Below are 22,466 nucleotides of genomic sequence, written 5' to 3'. Positions count from 1 at the left end.
GATGTAGATCTTTAGAGCTCTGTACATCTACAGACCCCTTTCCCTGAAATATACAGTAATTTTAAAGTATGAACGTTGTTCCACGGTCACATACATGGTAGGGTTAATATTTCTAATTCATATTGTGTCCAACCCTGATCTAAGCTACTGATGAATACACCTTTCTCTCCAATCGTTGTGCTCTACCCTTCCATGTAATTAGCACGGATGGGCATGACAATGCCTACAAGAATGATTGGATACATGGCAACCAATAGATTGGCCGTCCCTGGCATCTGTATACACTAGAAACTAATATATATATATGGACTGGGATGCGTAAATATACATTTTGATATGGCCGCCATGTAAATAGAATCTGTCTGTTTAGACATCATTCGATGTCTTCTAGCTACGTAATGATGGTATCACATCTCGCAAACCAACATTAATGTTTGGATTTTGTATAATATAATACTGGTGCCGGTTTTGGTATCGACACACACCAGACACCTATAAATAGACATATGTTGGGATGTGAAAATAGACATTTTCAAATGGCCACCATGCAAACAAAACTCGTCCGTCCAGACACCATCTGATGTCTTTCAGCCACGTGATGATGTCATTACATCTCATGCTGGCTATATCAATCGTATCATGTGACTTAATAGAATCGTTCGTATCTTGCATATGGATCCGAATATGCCGTAGGCTTCCTGCCATACAAGTAAGTGCTTTATTAACTTTCAAGAACCATTATATTCGCTTGAAGGTGGACTCGTATAGCGTATTATTCCTTTGGGCTAAAACATTACTCTGTCTCTTAATCTATTATAACAGAGCGCTCGAGACAGTCTAGAATTTGGAAGAGGATAATTCCGGCCCGTTACATACAAGATTCCACACGTTGGTGATACGATAGAGTTTGCAGTGATAGTGCACCCGTGCAGTTTCATCAAAACTTGAAGGTAGGAATGTGTAGCATTTTGCGTACTTCGAGTCTAAAAACAGTTATAGTTAATATAAATGTTCATTAGTCTTTTGTTCCCTCGAAATCCCGAGGCATGAACTCACAGCACTCTATGCACTTGAAGAACAAATCCAGACACTGCCAATACGAATGTTTAATAGCCCTTTGTTCTTTCTAATGTGGAACTATATGGACACAAATGCATACGCTGGCCCGCGCTCACTGAATCCCCAGCATGAATAAAAGAGACGTTTCGATTACTACATCGCTTGAATTCGTTTGGGTCCATCTCAATTAAATTATCAAGGTACTTTGCTTAAATTGGCTGAAATACTTGTCAGACATAATAAGTATTTGTTTCCTTCATTTATTGAACCTTTTCCCTATTCACTGCCTTACTTCTAAAAAACTTTCATTTGGTTCTTCCCGCATTTGATTATGCACAAGTGTGGGAACATTATGATTACAAACGAAGAATAATCATATTAGGTCAAAAAGAAAGACATATATATTGGTATAAAAAGAATATCTGACGGATAAACTACACGCATCCAATTTTGAAAAAAGTGGTATATACTTTATTTGATAATGATATACTTGTGATGCACATATACAATTACTGAAAAAAGTTGGAAATATTAGACATAATGAGGTGATGTTATAACTACAATTTATCACTTAGCCGGTTGGTAATATTTTTTCATTATTGTTTTTTCATTTAGATACATTGTCAAATACAAAAAACATCTGCCCCGAAAACACGACATCCAACACCAGGTGTCCTCTTTGTGTCCTGACGAAAGTCTTAGTCGGACCATCAGGCGTCCGGTTACAACTGTTGACACTCACCTTTTGAAGTGTTCACATATATAAGGCTGGAAACAGAGTCACCTCTGTCAGCACAGTCTGCATGGGGGCTCCCTTGAGAAATCAATTATATTGTATATGATTGGAAGTCACCTCTGCTTACAAACATCACTCTAAGTCGACAATTGGGCTTCATTGAGCCTTGACATATGTTATCATTTATTCATATGCTTTTTAATATTGTGTCTTATTCATTGTTGTTACATGTTGTCACATGTGTTGTGTTTTAAAAAAAAAAACAAAAAAAAGATGGACCATGTTGTCCCCTTTTTTATGATGTATCAGAAAATAAAATTTAGTATATTTTTGTAATACCGGCTTTTGTTCAGATCTTGTTACATAGGTTTCATACAAGATTTTGATTTACAGTCTCCTCATGCGAGTCTGAATCTCCTACTTATATGTTGACATCAATAGGTAGCTTGTTTTGGGATTCTCCTTTTTGATTCCAGGCCACAACCCACAAGCCCCTAACAAAAAAGTGGTCCCATTTTGCTCATATAGCATTCTCCCTACACACCCCCCTCTCGCACTGATGAGGCCACAGAATCTGTTCACTTGTCAGCCATCATCTCAAACACATACAAACGCACACACAAACACACAACACCCCATCCACAGACAACCTCAATCCTCTCAAGCGTATGTATTAATGCTTGAATTAAATGAGATCATCCCATTGAACACAGCATTCAGACATACATGCTCACATACAGATACGCTAACGGTATGTGAAGGACATATGCGCTCACATTATAAATGCACACACCATTAAATCACTCGCACATAAACAGTCTCTCACATGAGCGCACACTCACACACACATTCAACAATTCACTTACCTTCGGGCGTCGACAGCCATATCTTCTCCACAGGATTGGGGCACCATGGATGCACATGGTCAGCAGCAGGTCTTGCGTCAACAGCCTTCACCCCTCCTTCTTCCTTCTCTGAACCAAGCCGGGCCATGGTCCGAATTCTGACCCCATCGCCTGGCCTAAGACAGACACGTCGAGGGAGGGATGACGAGGCATTTGTATCCCTGCAAGGGCTGGCTTTCCATTTTGCCCATGCAGGGAAATAAATACTGTGACATCAGGTGACGTTTCCGTAATTTGTTTCATAGGGCTGCACAAGACAGTACAGCGCGATCCCGCACGGTCTCACGTGCAGCCCTATGAAAGACAAAAGGAATTGGAAAGCCCGCCAGCCTTTGCTTTTGCAAGAAATCTAAACATTTTTAGATTCTTTGCCAATGCAAAGACATTTGCTATCATATCATAACTGGAGTTCCTTTTTATCTCGGGAGGATAGCTCAGCGGCAACGTACTTGCCTTGGAAGTAAGATGACATGGAGCAACACAGGTTTGATCCCCGGTCCGTGCTTAGAAATCTCTGGGTATTAAGCACGTTATAAATAACCTATCATATCATTACCAAACACAATCTATATTTTAGTTTACTTTATATTTTTGGAATGGGACCCAGAAGCCCCCAAAAATGAACGGGGAGCGTCACCCTCATGCCACCTAAGGGCGGATCACCCTTGAAAGGAGATTTTGTCCAAGAGCGTGAATCATTAGTAGAACGCTAATTCAGAGCTACTAGTTTCTTTTCAAAGAGGGAGAGAGTTTGACATGGGCTTCTACAGTGTTGTATGGTTATACCCATTGCGTACCACACATGGCATTCTCCAGCTGCTGCACTCTGCACGAAGAAAATGCTACTGCTTTTATCTTTCTCTGAATGATGAAAGGTTACGAAAGCTCCGCCAAAACTGCCAAAAAAGACAACAGATAGAAAGGGAGAATAATTATTCATGTTTATGCATGCCTGAAAATAAACAGTTCATTTCATCCAGATATTAAATACATTGGAGTATAACGAAAGAGCTTGAATTCAGTGCTTCGAGGAGGCGGAGAGACGCAGTCTTCCGACACATGACTTGGTTATCTACATCGCTGAAGAACTGCTTTACTTGACCACAAAGAAGCAGTTATTGCCTAATGGGAAAGTTAGTGAGGTGAACAAAGTATACATACATATATACCACATGGGGAAAACATAAATAACATTAACACTGGTTTAAAGCTCTTAAGTTATATATTATTCTTTGGAGACATTTGTCAGACCGAACCCCTCCCATTCTAACCTATAATAGTTTATAAAATGGAATACTGTACAACTTGGTTATAAAAAAAAAGACTGCATTATAATATACATTATACACAAAGTTTCGGTGTTCCTTTGGCTATGGGTTGTGTTTCACTGCTGATAGCAGATGGAAAGTCCAGGGTCCCTCCTTGGTCCCCTCCTGTGCAGGATAATGCACCCCAGAGTTCCCCATCTCTTCTTCCCAGACTGCTCCCATACTCCATCAGTTACGGTAGTTAAGGGAAGAAGCAATGGGGCCAAGGTATCAGACCCAGAATAGCCCAGGATGCTCTCTGTACTGCACAGAGCATGATATAGTGCCTTGAGAGAAGAACACTTATCATCTTACACAGGGTAATGTTGTCCATTGATATCTCTCCTCTCTGTCACTCAGAACAGTGCATGTGTCATGTTGAGGTGCTTATTCTACTGGCAAGGGTCGCTCCGGGTTATTCCTTCAAAAGAGGACCCCATCATTTTTAATTCACAGTATATTGGGTGGGTGTGGGCTTGATTGCGTCTGACTAAGCCGCGGGCCACCAGTCCAGTCTACGCGCCTTGAGCTTGGGTCTCATGCATGCTCACGGCCTCAGGTCTGGATGGGGAGGAACTTGCTGGACCGGATAGACTTTGGGGAGTCCTTCCATGTGTCTGTGCTGTTTGTTGGGCTCCGGTTGTTGATCCTGGTGAACGAGGTCTGCCTCCGGCAACTGCTGTCCGAGTCCTCCTTCTGCAGAGTCTCTTGCACCTTCCGGCAACAGACAAAGCTTTGGATGAAGTCTTGGAGCAGGTGCCCGCTAAAGAACATGTAAATCCAGGGGTTGCAGCAGCTGTTCAGGCTGGCCAGCAGGGAGGTGACTGTGACTGCTGTGTTCTCGGAGTCTAGAAAGACAGAAAATGGTAGAATGACGCTGCTCATATCACTTCTCACTGCAGAAAGTAAATGGCTGGCAAACATAGCATGCTCCAAGTAAACACAGCCCTCTTGCAGTTATACATGTTAACCTAGTAGACCCAATGTTTACTTTTCCAAAGTAGCAGGACCACAGAGACACTGCTCCCCTCTTATAGGGTTAACAAATGGCCCATATGTGTATGTGAGTAGGAATGCAACTATGTGTGGGTGAATGTGTGCGTGTGCTCTGTGTGTGCATGTATCTGTACAATGCGTGCATTAATGAACTGCAAACCCAGCCTGAAATAAAAACACATTTCAAGTGCATCTGAATCTCACATATTTAGGAGTGAAACACATAACAAAATACACACACGGGGCTCTAGTGAGACAGCACATAACCGCACTGTCACACAAGACACCAATACACAAGAAGATTGTGATAGAACAAAAGGCTTATGATCCGGAGTCCTCTCTTAAAACTTCACTAGTTGACGTAGATCGGTTCAACACACAAAATTACCCAAATAACTCACGAGGAAAACGTTGCACACATTCCTCTGAACCTCACACATAACTCACATCATGCAGATGGGGGGGGGGTTGCGATGGTCAGTGTCCAGGTCTAACTCAGGAGTGAGAGCTTCCTCTGCAGATAACTGTCATATCCCTTCAAAAAGATCCCCTAATTGTACTACACGACTTTGGGTTGGAGAATCAGGGGAGGGTGGAGGGAAGTTGGGGTATGCGCATTGTTTCTGCTCCCGTGCCACTAGGTGCTGGCTGGACCATGAAACACCATCAGGTCTTTGAGACAAATGCCTTGGCTGGCATCCAAGATGGGGCTTGAGCTGAGGCCTTAGGGTCCGGAAGGAGCCACACAGCTATGACAGTTCCATGCGTGGCCACTCTGGTTGAACCATGCTGTGCGTGGGAGGAGCTGGATCACGGGCAGTGCTGAGACGTACCAGAGTGAGGAGGGCTCTGCTTGCGCCCCTCGGAAAACACCCCTGACCATGTTGGCAAAGGTGGCTAAGGTGTGAGAGAGCAACTCGCGAGTGAGGAAAAAGCTCACCATGGTGTATTGTCTCCCATGCTAATAGCCCTCTGACGAACACAAGAGTAGTCTACTGTGTTAAAAAGCTAGCATGATAGACCCTCCGGACAGGCAAGAAAGATCAGTGCCACAATAGACACGGGGAGTGACTCGCCCTAGGCTAGGAGAGGTGTACTGTGGGGCACTTGTTTCATAGCCCTGTTGTGCCTCGCTCGCTATGGAGAAACAGTGGTAAAGCCACTGTCTCTCTTGCTCCAGTCCTCTGGAAGCACTGCATCCCTGTTAACTCTGTGATTGTAGAAAGGTGGTACTGGACTTCCTGAACAGGGTGCGTGTAGAGTGTGTTAGGATTAATCAATCTCACCTGCTAGGAGCCTGCACACCCTGAGAACACTATGTACAAAGGAGGTTGCTCTCCCAGCGGACCCATCGGGTTCTGGAGTGAAGGACCTCTGACAGCAGCAGGCAGGGCATTGAGCTGAAAAATGTACAGGGATATGTCTGATTGTGTGGCAAGGCATGCGGCTTTCACCCATGCTGGGCTACCAAACTTGGAATCTCATGTGCCGGAGGGGCTGCTAAACGGGCATTACTAAGCTAAGAAGCGGAGCCCTCAATATAATAACCAGTCTGAATTGCTTTGTATTTCAGGCTGCAACTGAGGCCCAACAGTGGCCAACCATCATGGTGAACGGATGGGATGTCTAGATTACGAATTGTAAACCTCATCATGATGGTCCTCCGCCCTCATCACAGCACTCATTGTACTGAGGTTCTGCTGTCTCACGAAACTCCTACTAATGCTCTTTCGTCTAATACTCTTTCTTCTTATCCTGTATCTCCAGCCCCTCTTTTGGTTGCCCTTACCGATAGTATTAAGGCCAGTGAGATACCATATCATCAATTCGTTTTTTTGGGGGTTGGGTAACCCCCCCAAGGGTCTCCCTCCAGCTATTAAAACCTAGTCCCCACCCCCCCCCCCCCACCCATTATATCCCTTTACCCAACCTTCTATATTTTTCGATTCGTTTTTGTGGCAAAAGAATCGGTGGCAAAAAACTCAGCAGGAAAAAACAGGTGATGAATGTACATCGTACCATTCTACGACTCTAAGCAGTGAAGGTCGACTATGGAAAACCTCCTCTGGGAGACAAGCTGGGATATGAGCACTTTGATGATGGAGGATGACCATAGTAATAAGGGTTACCATCTATGCTCTCTGAATTACTCATGGGCCACTTCCCTCGTCACAGTCCCCACTTTACTAAGAGTATACACATTGTAAGAGGGCCCCGCTGCAACAAAGAGCCTCCCTCAGAATGCATTTGCAAATTATAGTGGATTTGTTTAAAAAGGCTGAGAAGGCTTACATTTAGTGATTCAGCGCGGACTGCAGCACTATCGCGCCAGGATTAGAGGCAGCAGAAACATCTACCCTGCCCTAGCAGTGGGAAACAAACATGTCAGTGGATGCCCCGGTGGTGGGCCTGCATCTGTCTATCAAGCGTACTCTCTTGGCTTCAGCCATGGTGGACCGATCCAGAACCATCTGGGGCAACTGTACCACCTCACATCCACACGTCATAACAATTATCATCTGCTCAGTGAAGACATTGCTGGGTTCAAACCCTTTTTTTATCACCAAAAGCAACAAACAAATTATTACACGTAAGGTCCCCTTGTGGTCTAGCCCAGTAACACAAAAAAGCGCACTTTATTCCAAGTAATGCAGAGCCTCTCCTTCCTAATTGAGAAATTAGGACACAGACCGGGAAGGACCACCCCTTGTTCCAGGTGAAAGGGGGAACGCGTTTTTGGTAGACAGGCAGTACCACTACATACACCCAGGGTCTCTGCTAGAGCTGTGAAAAAAATAGGTGAGCACACCAGAGGGCCAATGCCACCAGCCACCTTAATGAAGCAAGCTCCACTAGAAACCAAATGTTGCAGGATAACAGATTGATAGGAATTTCTTCTAAAGAAATGCAAAATTAGTTTCTTTTAAACTTTCAATACAGGTAGAAGGCCACAAGGAGGCAGACAGACAATTCACAAAGGATTTAATAATATAAACAATTAAACAATGTCGATATCAGAGGATTAAACACAGATACACCTCTTAGAGTCGTTACAGCATAGCTTAATAGCAGCCCCATGTACTTTCAAAAAAGACACGGCTAGGCCTTCTTGAAATCCACCCAGAAGGAATTCTCTGATTGACATAGGATGTCAGCCCACTGCACAAAACTGCTTATAAAAACAACGCCATTAAAATAAATCTAAATTGTGGGAATACAGACTCTTGGTGGAGTATCGTGTAGAACCTTGGACAGCTTCAGTCATTCTTTTGGACACTGAGTGCACTCTTCCCAAAAGCCAGGCAATGAGGCCAAGAGAACTAGTTGGGATATATTGAGGGATGAAAGGCCAGGATATACTAGGGGATAGTGAACCAAATCCATCACCAGACACTCTGCATAAGTTACATTCAACAAAGCCAGAAATAATGGCTGCCGCATCCAATACTGCACTACCAGAATCAAATCTGTATTCTCTGAAGTTCATCAAGACTTTGGAGATTAGGGGAAAGTTTGGAAAGCAAATTACTGGGTACTTGGCCAAGCAATCAACAGAACATCTATCCTTCAGGCTGGTCGAGTATCCTGCAGAAGAAAGGTTTCATCAGCATGTTCTCCCTCATTGGGAAAAGATCCAATATTGGTTTCCCGAATCACCTGCAGATCTGATGGAACACTGCTGTGGACTGGACATACTTCAGGGGAAAGGGGAATACCTTGCTTAGTCTAATTGCCTTAGTGTTCAATGTGCCTCTGAAGGATGTCAGCATTCTTTCTGATTTAATGCACGTGCATGACCGACAAGCCCATCTCATTGAGCAATGTTTTTTCCCTGGTGGCATCTGACTCCTGCCTTCCATGTATCGCATGGCCCTGCCTCTTGCTACTGGGTATCGGCCCTGCAATTCTTCTTGACTATTTTTGGAATCAAGGTCAACAAGCTGCCCATCATCAGGAGATTGCTGCTTCCCGCTTTGATGGGTCCTCTTGTGGAATTCCCGAAGAGGAAAACGCAGGAAGCACCCAGGGCGTCACAGGCCTTAATACCATTGAGAAGGGCCATAAGGGAAAGGGCTGTTGTGCGGGATGAGGAGAAAAAGCTTTAGTAGGAGTGCTGTTAAAGGGGGACTGTGACGAGGGAGGAGCACTGGGATAATTACACTTCAAGAGATAATGGCTGAGCGGTACCAGATGGTATCAATTTGGTACAAATGGCTACAATTGCATCCAAAATGGATGATACTTAGACATGACTAATTCAGGCACAATGTACCTGGTTGTGCCAAAAAAGCTAGGAACGGGGTCGGCGTTGTGGAAAATGATGCCCAGGAACCGAGCAAAGTCTCTAAAAAACTTGTACAAGAAGTACATGTATGTACATAATAGATGATCTTGATAGGTGCTAGTGGTGAAATATTATTTGCATAGTTGGACAGAGAAAGGGGGCTGCAAAGGGTAACACAGAAGAGTATGTTGAAAAGCTCCTGTAAATATTGCTGCTCCAGGCCAAGTTCTGTACCCACTTCCGGGTTCAAAGGGCTCATTTTTTCTCCGCCATGCTGAAACCTTGAAAGCCTCCACATCTTGTCATTGCCAGGTTACAGAACTATCATAACAGAGATACTATCTACAAGACGGCAACAGATGCTGGAATAGACATGTTCGAAAACATGTACCTCAGGTTCTCCACAGATTTCAGTCCCGGTGATGAAGGTATCAACCTGGCATAGGGAAGAACATGCTGGGAGATCGCAATGTTTTTTTTCTCCATGATGCACCCTGCCAAATTGTGTGTGGTGGTAGACAACAGGATTCACTTTTTAACAGAGCCCCCTGCTGCGGAGGGACTTGGTGGACACTCAGTGAAGAAACTGATCTCCTGTCAGACATCCAAGGAGGAATACTGCAGCTGAGGAGTAATGGACTTCAACTGAAGATACTGCCATTACTGATAGTACTTGAGGAAGAATAGCTGGTTTGGTCCTTGGGTACGAATAATCTGTACCATGCGGTGGGCAGTACTAGCTAGATGAAGTGGTCTTGCCTTCTGGTGGAATAATGGTGAATAATAATCTGGCGTCTGAAAGATATAGGGTAGCTCCGAATACAGGCCTGCCGGGGTGTGAGGTGTGTGTGTTATTCCAGACCATTGGGTGCCTCAACAACCACAAATAGGTACTTACTTATGCTAGAAGGGTGAGTACTAAGATTATGTGCGTACAGGAGGCACATCTTGAGGCCCAGACACTGGAATGGGGTTGCCAGCTTCTGTAGTAAACATTGATATTATGCCTGTTATAACAACTATGCAGAGGAAGAGTTGCTATTAGTGCATACGTCCTTTGATTTTCAAAGGATGGCGGTATACAATGACGCAGGTGGCAGGTACACAACACTGTTACATGCATGTTACCTTTCAGAGCATGGTCACACCATCCTGGCAATGTAAGTCACAATTTAAGATCCAGTGTTCAGAAAAACTATTGCAGTGGAAATCGGGATGTATTTCGGACCTTATGAAGGTATCGCTAGTTTAAGAGCTGTGGTGTCGGGGGTCTTTAGGTTCTACATATGAAGTGTGTTCATAGCCCAGGAAAGGGGAACACTGTGAGGCATACAGACTAGGTCAATTGTCCTCGAGGTGGAAATGCAAACACTACAGTGCGCCCATGACATGACGGGTGGCCCAGAACTATGGGCATGCCTACGTGATACCTGTGGGAAAGGGTACATACATATATAACCACGTTACAGCCAGGGCGATTGGTGAGGTAGAGTGGGCATATTGGTCATTCATTGGTCTAACATAGAATGGGGGGACAATTAGATTATGGTCTTGACTGACGAAGCGGTTACCAAGATACCTGAACAACAACGTATTAATGAACAAGTTGCACAATTTTACCATGGTCTATTTAAATGTAGGAGTACCAACTGACCAGGTGCCTCGTACAATGCACAATTCTCTGCCCCAAACTGGTGCTCATCTACACGGAAGCTTTGGATAGATGATCTCTGCCAGATACCTTCTGTGAAACTGTGATGATCTTTCCTATGAAGCCTGGTTAACCTATCAATGCGGATTATACAGACTGCTGTTGATGCTACACATTGACACTGAAATATTGGCCAGGGTTTTGGGATATATATTTATACTGCACATTGCTTCCTTGGTGCATCTCAACCAGTCCAGTTTTATCGCTGGTCGGTCGACTCAGCTGAATCTGGGATGCATATTCAAACCAATATATCTGATAAATCAGGAATGAAACATCATAGCCACACTCTTAGATGCTAAAACAAGCATTTGGTTGAGTTGGACTACTTTTGACAAGTGATGCATGAGTTTGCATTTGGCCTTGTTCCAAGTAGCTGGATTAAACTCTGATATAGAGCAGAGGGCAAGTATATTAATTAAACACTATTTCCATATGTAACACCTGAAAGAGGAACAAGGCGGGGGTGTCAACTCTGCCCTATTCTTTTTTTCGTTGGCCATTCAACAGCTGGCAATCACCGGCATCACCGGATTTAGATGGGCATCTGGATTGGTTCATATAGGCCTATAGTGTCACTCTATGCGGATGATATGGTGTTTTATCTAACTGGGCCTGAGACCAGTTTGGAGCATCAGGTGCAGGACATTGCAGGGTTCAGCAGGTTTCCTACATTTCAAGTTAACCAAGATAAGTCGGGGTTATTGCTGCTTACAATGAAGACCACAAATCATCAATCTCGTGCAGGATTTAGGTGGTACCAGAGAGAAAATAAGATATATAGGAATTAGGGTGTGCATGGGCTCTAAGATGCGGTACGACAAAAAGGTTTGTTTGGTACTTGGATATCTGCAAGTCTGAACTGGTAAGTGGCTGAAATTCCTGCTGCCACAGGCCAGAATATCTATCATCAAAATGATAGTCCTTCTCAATTTATTATACATTTTTAGGCAGGGGGTAGATCTCTGTCTTCATGGGGGCCTCCCTCTGGAACAGCCTCCCTGCCACTCTAAAACTTGAGGAGAACCATCTCCAGTTCCGGAAGCACCTCAAGACCTTCCTCTTTGCTTCTGCTTTCAACCCCCCCCTCCTTTGCTGATCTGTACTCTCATGGCACCGTGCACCTGGCCACCCTCTGTCCTTCGGGCCCAGGTTCCTGCTCAACCTGCCACCCTCCTGCACTGCCTCTGGGCCACCCCTTGAACTGGGGTCTGTATCTGTACCAATACAGCCCCCCCTTTTCTTCCTGCACTTATCTGACCTACCCTGTCTACTGTCTTAAACTCAGCACTTGCCACTTTCTGGCGGCATCATCACTTTTGTTGCTTTTTATTATTTATTTTATTTATTAATAATTATTATGTTCTCCTTTTGCTCCGCACTTCACATCTCTTCCCCCCTCTTGGCACTTTTCCCCTTCCCTGCCCCATGCACTTGCCCGTTCTCAATGTCACTGGGCCTAGTAAGATCGCTGTTTTGTTCTCTCCTGTTCCCCTCCCTTGCCTTGTCGCACTCTGAAACACTTGTGTATGGGCGCGATATAAATAAAATATCAATTCAATTCAATTCAATACTGGTAGCTTTAGCCTAACATTATTTTACATAGCTTACATCCCAAATATTATGATTATCCTAGGGTCAAAACTGCTAGGATGTGATGGAGTGCCCTTACAAGACCAGAAAACCAACGTTGCTAAGCTATTCCTGACCTCTACCTCTACTGCACAGTGTCGCAGGCACAGTTCGCTCTATATTGGTTTGGTGTGGGGTAGTGTCTGACACTTGATGAGTTGGTAAAGAACAGTAGCCCCCTCACATACTTAACACCGCGGTAGTGTGCACACATAGGCAGGCACTCTCCCAAGGGGCTCGATCCGGTAGCATTCACTCAGTGAGTGTGGGCACAATTTGGGATGTTGCTTGGAGATAGATGTTTTTTGATCTCCTGTTCTTCACATATTAGAACGGTGGCATTCGGGGAACACGGCAAGACACTGGGGTGCCTACTTTGGGCATACTGTTGAAGAAGATATGTTTCTGACTAAGGGCGCTTTATTGGGGCGCGCTGGTAGAACAATGCCCACTGTGGTACAATAAAACAGTCTGCAATAGGCTTGGAATGTTATGGCTTGAATCCAGTGACCTTCTGAAATGTGCAGGATAGCACATATGGCAGTGACAGGTGACAGCAGCTTCAGAATGGTTATATGACCAGTTACAGGAAAACAGACCAGTTGTGGCGTATGCATCCCTGTCTTAATGAAGTTCGGGTTTAGAGGTTGGTTTGACCACAGAGAGTTGGGCAGAAATATCTGTCCTCGATAGAAGCATCTCCCTGGGTAGTAGGTTGCGCTTGATACATTACACGATTATCCACAGGATGTATCATAGGCATGTGAAATTACATACAATAGAGAATCCGTTACAGATGCTTCCCCCGTGTGAAGGTTGTGTGAGACCAGTTGGGTTTTTCCAATAGGCATGGGATTGTGGTGGGGCCCATCTGTATTGGACCGAAATATTGAAGGTACTATCACAAATAGCCGGCTTTGAAATCCTGTATTCCATAACTGGTTGCTTCCTGGTATCTGGTATTGCTTATTGACAACCCTGAGCTGAATACAGCATGTATTAGATTGATCATTGCTAAGAGGAAAGTTGCAATGCACTAGATTGCGGTTAATGCCACCGAAGAAGGTGACGGGTTCCGGGAGGGGGCATATTGCAATTAAGTGAGTGGAAACAGTAGTTAAACCAAAGAAATCGACTGCAGAGTGTATGGGATGACTTTTTGTCATGCCAGTTTTTGACGCAGTCTGAGACGGACACATGAGAGGCTGATGAACTAGGCTACGCCATCTGCTAACTAACATCCTACTAACAGAGCTGTTGAGGGCAGTCACCCATATAACCTCAACAAAGCCTTTGAAAACACGGCAAATGTTAATGTTAATGTTAAAGGACATTTGTACCGCGCACTATCACCACCGCAGTGGTCCCTTGGCGCTCAATGCCCGAACTGACACACAAACCCACACATGCAAACATGCAGGGGTGTTGCTAAATCTGGAAAAGATCAGGGGCTATGCTAATGTCGGGACTTGCAGGATTCGGGGCTAGCCAAAGCCTTTTGGTTGTAACACCTGAGCTTCTATCCGGGGCTACAACCAAATGACCTGGGCCTATAGCCCCCTGAGCCCCCCTCTAGCAACGCCTCTGCAAACATGCAAACACACACACACAAGCTAGTGTTGGGGGGGTGCTGCAAGACCCATCGCCCTACAAAGGATCTCCCCCAAAGCAATCCACATGTAGTAGATGAAAACCTGCCAAGGCATCCAAGCATGTGCCCCTTGCACATGTGAGATGGATGGGCGTTAGTGCCAAGAGCCCCGGTTTAGCTTAGACATAGCACTTTAGAAATAGAATATAACATGACGTACATTTATATTTACGGTATCTGGGTCATTGCCCATGAACACATAATGTTCCTAATTTCTCTTTTATATCTGCCTTTCTCTTTTACTTTCAGTCTTGTTGGGACATACAATAACTCTCATACTACTTCGGCCCATGTTTGCAGTTAAATACAAATGAAAGAAGGCGCATGTGTGCACATATGGCACTGGAACGTATTTAGCGTGTATCACACTCTTGGAAGCGATAGGGTTATTCGCGGGTCCAAGAGCACGCTCGCTTGACAGGCAATTGGCCGCGGCTCTTGCAGGATATATCGCCACTGCACAGGGACACGCTGGAGTGGTTACAGCAATAGCCGATATGATGGATTCCGCCAGCTCTGTTTGCAACCCTCTGGAGGTTCGTTAACTTACTCCGACCCGCTCCAATTCATACGATCCCATGTGCTGGTTGGTCTCTGCCGGTTTCATAACAAAAATGTGGCTATAAACTGTACTCGGACATTGACAAATGCCTTTCAGATGTCTGCATCGCTTGCCCGGCCTCAAAAGCTCTGCTAACAGGATGCACGAGGGCAAGCGAGCCTTAAATCCGCTTCATATCCCACTCAATAGCCTCCAGGAAACCGCAGTCAGAGTGGATCTACATCAAGATGAGGGGGGATCCCCAACAAGGGACTGCTTGTGTTCCATATTGAAAGTCGTGGCAACATATAGCATGATAGAAGGTTGGCTATAAACAACAGGGCTGGTTTTCATTAAACATAGTAAGCTCATATTAAGAATTGCCTAGGATGTTACTCAGTACCCAGCGGTGGAAAATACCTTCTTGTATTCTGACGGTGTCCAGTCAAAGGGTCGAATGAAAAAGGGTCGAATACAATATGTTCGACTCAAAAAGATTTAAAAAAAGGATCGAATTCCTTTTTTTAAATGTATTTTTTTTGGGGGGGGCTTGGTACAGGTAAATATTGTGGTTTTTGGGTAAAAATCGCGGGTTTGTCGGGGGACCTTTTGATTCGAAACAATTGTACTTCGAACCTTTTCATTCGACCCTTTCACCTACAACTGATTCTGACACATCTTCGACTTTATGCTGTGCTTGCCCCGGAAGCTGGTAAGATTCACGTTCTTTCTGGAGCAGGCTAAGTTCCTGTTCATTCTAGATCGGTTTTAGAGGCCTCTTAAAGAGAGAAGCTGTTTCTTTTGTGGAGAAAAGAGGAACTGATGTGAGAGGTAAAACTTTGCTTAAGAATACAAGTGTTGTGGAAGCACCGGGCAAAGGTGTTTGGCTGTAAGAATCTAGGCATTTTTGGAAAACAGTTACTGTGACATAGTGCAACCATGTTCAAAGAGTGCGGTCGTACACTCGTCTGATGCCAGACAACTGCACAGACACATGCACTTTCTACTTCTGGCTTCAGGACTTTCCTGGGAGGTCATACCCAACATATGGAACTGACACACAGGTTGTCTCTGATGTCACTCGGAAACCTGCAGTGGAAAAACAACCCCTACTGTTTGACGTTGGTTTAATCCCCCTCACAATATATCTCTTTGAGCCTCCTGAGCAGCGCAACTAGACCAGCATTGCCGGGGAGTAGGTTGGTGGAGTCATCGGTAATCCATGAACAACATTGCCAACAACAATCATCCGGCCTTCTACCACTCTCCTGCAGCTTTCCCGTGAGTAACCCTATTAAAGATGTCTGCCTTCTGATGTCAACTCCCATTTCCCTCATGACTCTTCCCGGCACTACCACCTCAAATATTCCCCCAAAATATCCAACTTCCTGCCACCCACCCCTATGCTCCCCATAGCTCTCCCACCCCTTGCAGCTAAAATGTGCAAAATATGTGGCCTCCTGCCACCCTAAGAATAATGTCAGTTTTTGGCATTTGCACTGCATGCTGGATTACACCTGCTTCTAAGCACTGTTATTATGTGTTACTCAAGCTGTTGACATTAGAAGAATGGAAGCTAAGTTGGCACTGCCTGGATTCGAACTTGTGTCTTACAGGCTGGTCCCATGTTGGAGATGACCACTTAACAGTAAACTATCCGCCCGTCCCCTGCGCCCCCTCACCCTTCTCATCTTTCTCACCCTTTCTCTGAAGAAGACAGTAGTAGGAAGCCACTCGCTTCCATTGTTGGGTCACCATAGCGAATGACATGGTCCATTTTGTTTTTACCATTGAATCCTTCAAGGGTATAGGAAGCCATACACAAACAAATAGGGACAATGGTACATTTACTATTTTATGTACACGCCGGCCAGGCTACATTCTCTGCATGAAGTAGGAGAGGTGGCGACGTGAATCCATATTATGATGTGTACGTTTCTCTACCCTTGATTTTGTTAATGAAGATGTTTTGGGTATTTTGTCGAGGTGTATTGTCACGTGTTCCTTAAATTCGCAATACACAGGTTGAATATAGGAGGCACTGATGGAAGGCCTGTCAAATACGAACAAACTACACGGAAACGAGCAGAGTTACTGTACATAACGTGTGGCGATAGTCACCACCGTCTACTTTTGCGAATTATGATTGTAAATAAAGTGTGAACCAACCTGAAGTTCGGTCTCTGCATTCAGACTTGCGACGGAAAAATAACACTACAAGGATAAAGGCTGGGAAAGGCTACGTGTAGGTTTCTAGAGGGCGGGGGCAGTGAAAAAACGAGCTGGAGCACAGAAGATGTGCAGTCCGGGTAGTCTTTCCACAGTTGCTGGCATCAGTGCTCAGAATTATAGAGAAGGGGATGAGGTACCGCTCAGTGAGTTCAGCGTGTGCTTCTGACATCTGGGTGAAACCACGAGTCACAGGTCTGAATCCTGAGAAAGCTGATTTAACCATTTATCGTTCTGGGTAAATTGAGTACGGACAATCAGAGTGCTAAAATACAATGGAGTTTGTGGTGTGTGCTATACAAATGGAAAATATTGCTCCTTGCCCTTCCCCGCTGGCTCTCTTCTTGGGCTGGATGCCCTAAGTATCAGATGTACTGCTTGAGGACAAGCCGTTTAGCCAAACTACAATAAACAAAAAGAACCGCCCTCATTGATAGGCTGGTGTACTACGAGCCTGTGCAGAGTGACAGTTAATAGGAAAGAGGGGGGTCACCCCGTATTACAGCAGTATCTTGAAACCATGTCTGCAGCCAGGACCCTGGCCCACCGCCAGCATTGGCGAGGACCTCTGCATTTTTATCAGTGGTGAGATTATCCTTGCTCTTTGGTCAAGTATGCCACCTGCTCCTCCTTTACATCTAGTTCCTCACCCTCTTCACACCTCACCTAACCTGAGATTGGGCGATCTGCTTCCCTCGTTCCCTCCCCTGGTTGATTGTAGATGCCTTGATGCCAAATTGCCGCGCTCTACCCCGCCCCCGTTGTTAGTCCCCCGCTCCCTTCTATTGACCCCTCATGAATGCTTCCCTCGCTGTGTGTATAGTGATTGCCTATGATTTGTATAGTGCTCAGTTCCTTCCGGAAGCTAAGTCCACTAAGTCGGCGCTTAATAAATGGTATCGTAATAATAACAAGAGTCTTGGGAGGAAAGCCCAGGGGCAAAATGCTCGCATGGGAAGCAAGAAGACACAGAGCAACACAGGTTCGATCCCCGAGTCCACGCTTAGAAACCTCTGGGTTTTAAGCGTGTTATAAATAACATATCATATCAAGAGCAATAATAACAACTAACCAGATATACGCGTCAGAAGTCCTAAAACGGTACAGCTAGCTGGCAATGACACAGTGATCATGGGTTTGAGCCAATCTCCAGTCACCGGCTTGGGGAACCGAATGAGATGCTTCAGTTCAATGGCCCATTTTCATAAACCAGCAAGGCAGGCATCAACCTGTTGAGTCTTCAACTATGGGGAAGTCAACATTTCTGGCGAGTGATCCCATTTAAGTCAAGGAAGATGAACAATTTACTGAGGAGGTGTTTAATGGCAGGGTAGTCCCACTAAATGCCAAGGAAGGCATGGGGATTCTTCTGAGGGTGAAAATTACTGCCGGGCAGGTGACATCCTCCATAAAGAGGGTGGGTTCGAGGGAAGCACCGGTGTCTATGAAAAGATATTCCTTAAGGATTTCAGAATGGCAGCATTCTTGCGATGGTGCATGCCAATGTTTATTTAATGGCTATGACATACAAATAATTTAGTGAACAATTTGATTTTAACAGAATTACACCACTTTTCATATACACTATGAATTTAAATCAATAGGACGTAACATAATGTACACAGGATTGGCCCTCCTACAGGCAGTTGTTATTAGGACAGGAGTGAAGATATAACAATCAGAGCTTTTGCAGAGAAGGGGTACACTGAAAAACAGCCATTGCTGGAATGTAATGAAATAAATAATAATTGCAATGGAACTTGGTAAAATAGTACAAATGACTGCCTTAAAGGTCTTCATAGACAGGACACATGGCGATGACATAACAATAAGGGGAACGATTACCAAGGATGGGTCATCCTGTTAAAGGCAAACAAAAAAGGGGCACAGATGAAATGACAATAGACTATTTTACTGGGAATGTGTCTAAAGGCCTTGCATGGTGTAACAACTAAGACCTAATAATATAGAATAGAGTGGAGGGAATATGGACACCCATTGATGGGGCACTAAACTAATATACCATGCAACTGTTTACAGGCAAATGCTCCTGTATGGGTAGTCTTTGCTGCTATCCAGAACATAGAAATAATAATATGGGGATATGTATGACAAGCCATTGCTGTGACATCTTAAACACATAATGATGGCAGAGTTTACAGGGAGTATATGACCCTGACATTGGTGGAGCGACCACCCTGGCAATAATGATATGGGAAAACATACAGGGAATATGCCCTGGGCACGCATTGGTTGAACTGGCCAAGCATAATTATATGGACTAGTTATAGCAAATATGTCCCCCTGCAGTATGTTATTGGAGGGACGCAATGGAAATGGTTCTATGTGGATTGATCGAGGAGAATTCATTGAATTTGATTTCTACAACAGCAACAAAAATGTGTGATCAATTTAATCGCAAATATATGGGGGGAGACCCCTTGCAGCCCCCCTTCCTCCCTCACCTTAATTATTACCCTTACGCACCCCCCGCATATATTTGCAGCGAAGTTCAATTAAAAGATGTGTTGAATTCGACTAATTCTCCTGCACAGTGAACTACCTATCCCATAGAAATAGCCCTCTTGGTTTGGTGTAAAGGGAATGTGAGCTCTTACTGATGGAGCTCCCCAAACCTTTTTATATGGCCAAGGTTATAAGGAATGTGTGCCCTTGGATACAGTAACTGATGGGGCAGCACAGAAATAAGAACGTGTGTACATGTAAGCGGGCAGCATCCTCCTGCAGGCACAGACAGGTGGCATACCCTAGCAATCGTATTAAGAGACCATTAACACGGAATATGTAGAGATGGGAATTAAGTTTGAGCCTCTACTTTTTTTTATCATGTGTTATATATTTCTCTACTATTGAATTGTAAAGGATTTTTTTAAACCATATACAAATAAAAAAATAAAATACCTGGGAATATGGCCCACTGCCCACGCTAACTGACAGAACACATTAGCACTATTAGTAGTGGATCACTTACAGGGAATGTGCTTTCTATGGATAATAATAAGAATGTGTTCTTATACAGCGCTTAATCCGGGACTCCCAGTGCGCTAGCGACAGTTGTGAATAGTATCCCCTGTTTACAGGTACTTTATTGATCAACCTTGGAAGGTCCCTGCCACGGGATTCGAACCAGGGGTGGACTGGCCTATAGGTAACTCTGGAGAATTCCCGGTGGGCCTCTGCTCCCTGGTCCTCTTTTGTGTGGTATTTCCAATTTTTCTCATAGGAAAAGCATTGGGCTTGCTGAAAATTTGTCATATGGGGCCCCTTTGAACTTTATTTCCAGGGCCTCTTTTGGTCCCCAGTAATTATTTCCAGGGCCTGTTTTAGTTCCCAGTCCAGCCCTGATTCGAACTTGCAAAGTGATGGCTGCTCTCATGCCAGACCAACCTTTAGTTATGTAGCTACCCACCCTTGGATACTCATTGATGGGACACCCCAAAATGAATAGTAATAGGATTGCTAACGGAGAAGGCATTCTCCTGCAGAAGAACTTGATTGTACTCTAGGGAAACAGCCGTATAAGACTGTTAGTAGGTACTGTGTCCCGCCACAAGCATTCATTGAATGTACACCCCCTGACACAATAGTTTCAGGGGACAGGTACATATCGTCTAGGGAGGATAGCTCAAGGCAACGCACTCGCCTTGGAAGCAAGATGACACAGAGCAACACAGGTTCGATCCCCAGGCCCCTGCTTAAAATAACCTATCATATGACATATTGGGCACTCTCGATGGGGCACCACAGAGGTATTAATGTAGCATATTTCGGACACCTACACATAGCCGTTTTCAGTGTGCGTGTGTGTGCGTGTGTGTCCCCCTCTCAGGTACTCACTAATGTGCCACCACAGAAGTGACGATGACTGGCTGACATACAAGTAGTGAGGCCTGGGCTCTACCAGACGCGAATTGCCGGGACCACCTACCAGTCCAGGAGAAGTTCTCATCCCAGACAGACCAGGTCTGCACGGTGAAGAAGGGCGCCCAGCAGATGATGTAGGCGGACACGATGACGAAGGTCATCTTGACGGTGCGGATTTTGGCCCTGGAGATGGTGCTGACACTGCTGACGGCGGTGGAGAGCAGCTGGGCGCCGCCCGGGGCCGCCCGTGTCGGCGGGCGCCTCCGCGTCTTGCCGCGGATGTTGCTCCAGATGATGCGGCAGATGAAGCCGTAGCAGGCGGCCAGGACGAGCACGGGCAGCACGAAGATGCTGAGGGCGATCCAGGTCACGTAGGCCTTGAGCCCCCAGGGCTGGATGAAGTCGGCCCAGCAGTCGTAGACCTGGGAGCCGCTGCGCACCTCGCGGAAGGAGAAGATGAAGTACTGCGGCGTGCTGAGCAGCAGGCTGAGCGCCCAGGCGCCGCCGATCATGAAGTGCGAGCGCCGGCCCGGCTGCTGCAGAGTCTTCAGCGGGTGGCACACGGCGATGTAGCGGTCGGCCGTCATGGCCACCAGCATGTAGGCCGAGGCGAACATGCCGAACACCTGCAGGTGCTTCACCACCCGGCAGAGGGCGTCCGTGCCGTGGAAGCGGTAGGTCACTTCCCAGCAGAGCTGGGGCAGCACCTGGAAGAGCGCCACCACCAGGTCGGCCAGGCTCAGGTGGCGGATGAAGAGGTGCATGCGCGAAGTCTTGCGCCGGCTGCGGTGCAGCGCCAGGAGCACGGCGCCGTTGCCCAGCACCGCCGCCACGAAGATGAGCGCCAGCACGGCCACTTCCAGCCGCGCGAGCTCCTCGTCCCGGCTCAGCAGGTCCGAAGAGTTGGTGGTGGGCTGCGGCGGGGGCAGGCTGGAGTTGGAGGGGTCCCTCCAGAGGGTCGTGTTCCAGCGGGAGGACAAGGGGCCGGTGGTCGGCCAGTCGCTGTCCGGGCTGCCCGTGAAGCGCATGCTGCGAGGAGTAACTGCCAAGTGCCAGTACGAGCCCCAGCGCTCCAACTATGAGCCAAAGAGTCTCCTCCTATGTGCTGCCTCCCCCCAGCCTTCCCCCCATCTGCCTCTATCCCTTCACGCTCTAGCGACCCCTCCTTCTTTCTCTCTCTTCTGTGTGAATGCGCCCGGTCCACTACCCCACTTCAGCATGCTTCCTACCACCTCCCCCCGTCCCCCCGCGCATTTCTCTCCCCCTTTATCCAACCACCCACCTTTGTGTCTCTTTCATCACTTTCTGCCTGCCGCCCTTCAGAGTCGCACCTACGTCATTTTCACCTGGTCTCTTTACTTTCACCCACCCACACTCTCTCTATCCAGCACTCCCCCATGCTCTCCGTCCCCTTCTTTTTCTCGGACCGTCTCTCTTCCCGCTCCCGTATAAAGTAGGGCTTCTCTTGGCCCTCCTGCTCTTTTTTTTGCTTCGCTCTCTCTCTCGAAGGTATCACTTCCCTCAGCCGG

The 22,466-nt window shown here is 45.9% G+C and overlaps 1 protein-coding gene across 1 annotated transcript; it reads right to left on the bottom strand.

Annotated features, from left to right (window-relative positions):
• Positions 1 to 3,627: 3,627 nt before the first annotated feature.
• On the bottom strand, positions 3,628 to 22,146 carry AVPR1A (arginine vasopressin receptor 1A). Its single transcript, XM_069629339.1, has 2 exons — positions 21,002 to 22,146; positions 3,628 to 4,855 (listed from the first exon to the last, which is right to left on the bottom strand). Exons 1-2 carry the CDS (start codon positions 21,963 to 21,965, stop codon positions 4,563 to 4,565), a joined length of 1,257 nt encoding a protein of 418 aa, XP_069485440.1. The 5' UTR covers positions 21,966 to 22,146; the 3' UTR covers positions 3,628 to 4,562.
• Positions 22,147 to 22,466: the final 320 nt, after the last annotated feature.

The sequence above is a fragment of the Ambystoma mexicanum genome, chromosome 12, assembly GCF_040938575.1.
Source record: "Ambystoma mexicanum isolate Mex_15411 chromosome 12, UKY_AmexF1_1, whole genome shotgun sequence".
Taxonomy (NCBI): Eukaryota; Metazoa; Chordata; class Amphibia; order Caudata; family Ambystomatidae; genus Ambystoma; species Ambystoma mexicanum.
This window is presented reverse-complemented; position numbering and strand designations above follow the sequence as displayed.

Excerpts from the sequence above, each read along its gene's own strand:
- AVPR1A (XM_069629339.1), bottom strand. The coding sequence starts at position 21,965 with ATGCGCTTCACGGGCAGCCCGGACAGCGACTGGCCGACCACCGGCCCC. Across the intron at positions 4,856-21,001 it reads TGAGAACTTCTCCTGGACTG|ACTCCGAGAACACAGCAGTC; the intron begins GTAGGTGGTCCC and ends CTGTCTTTCTAG.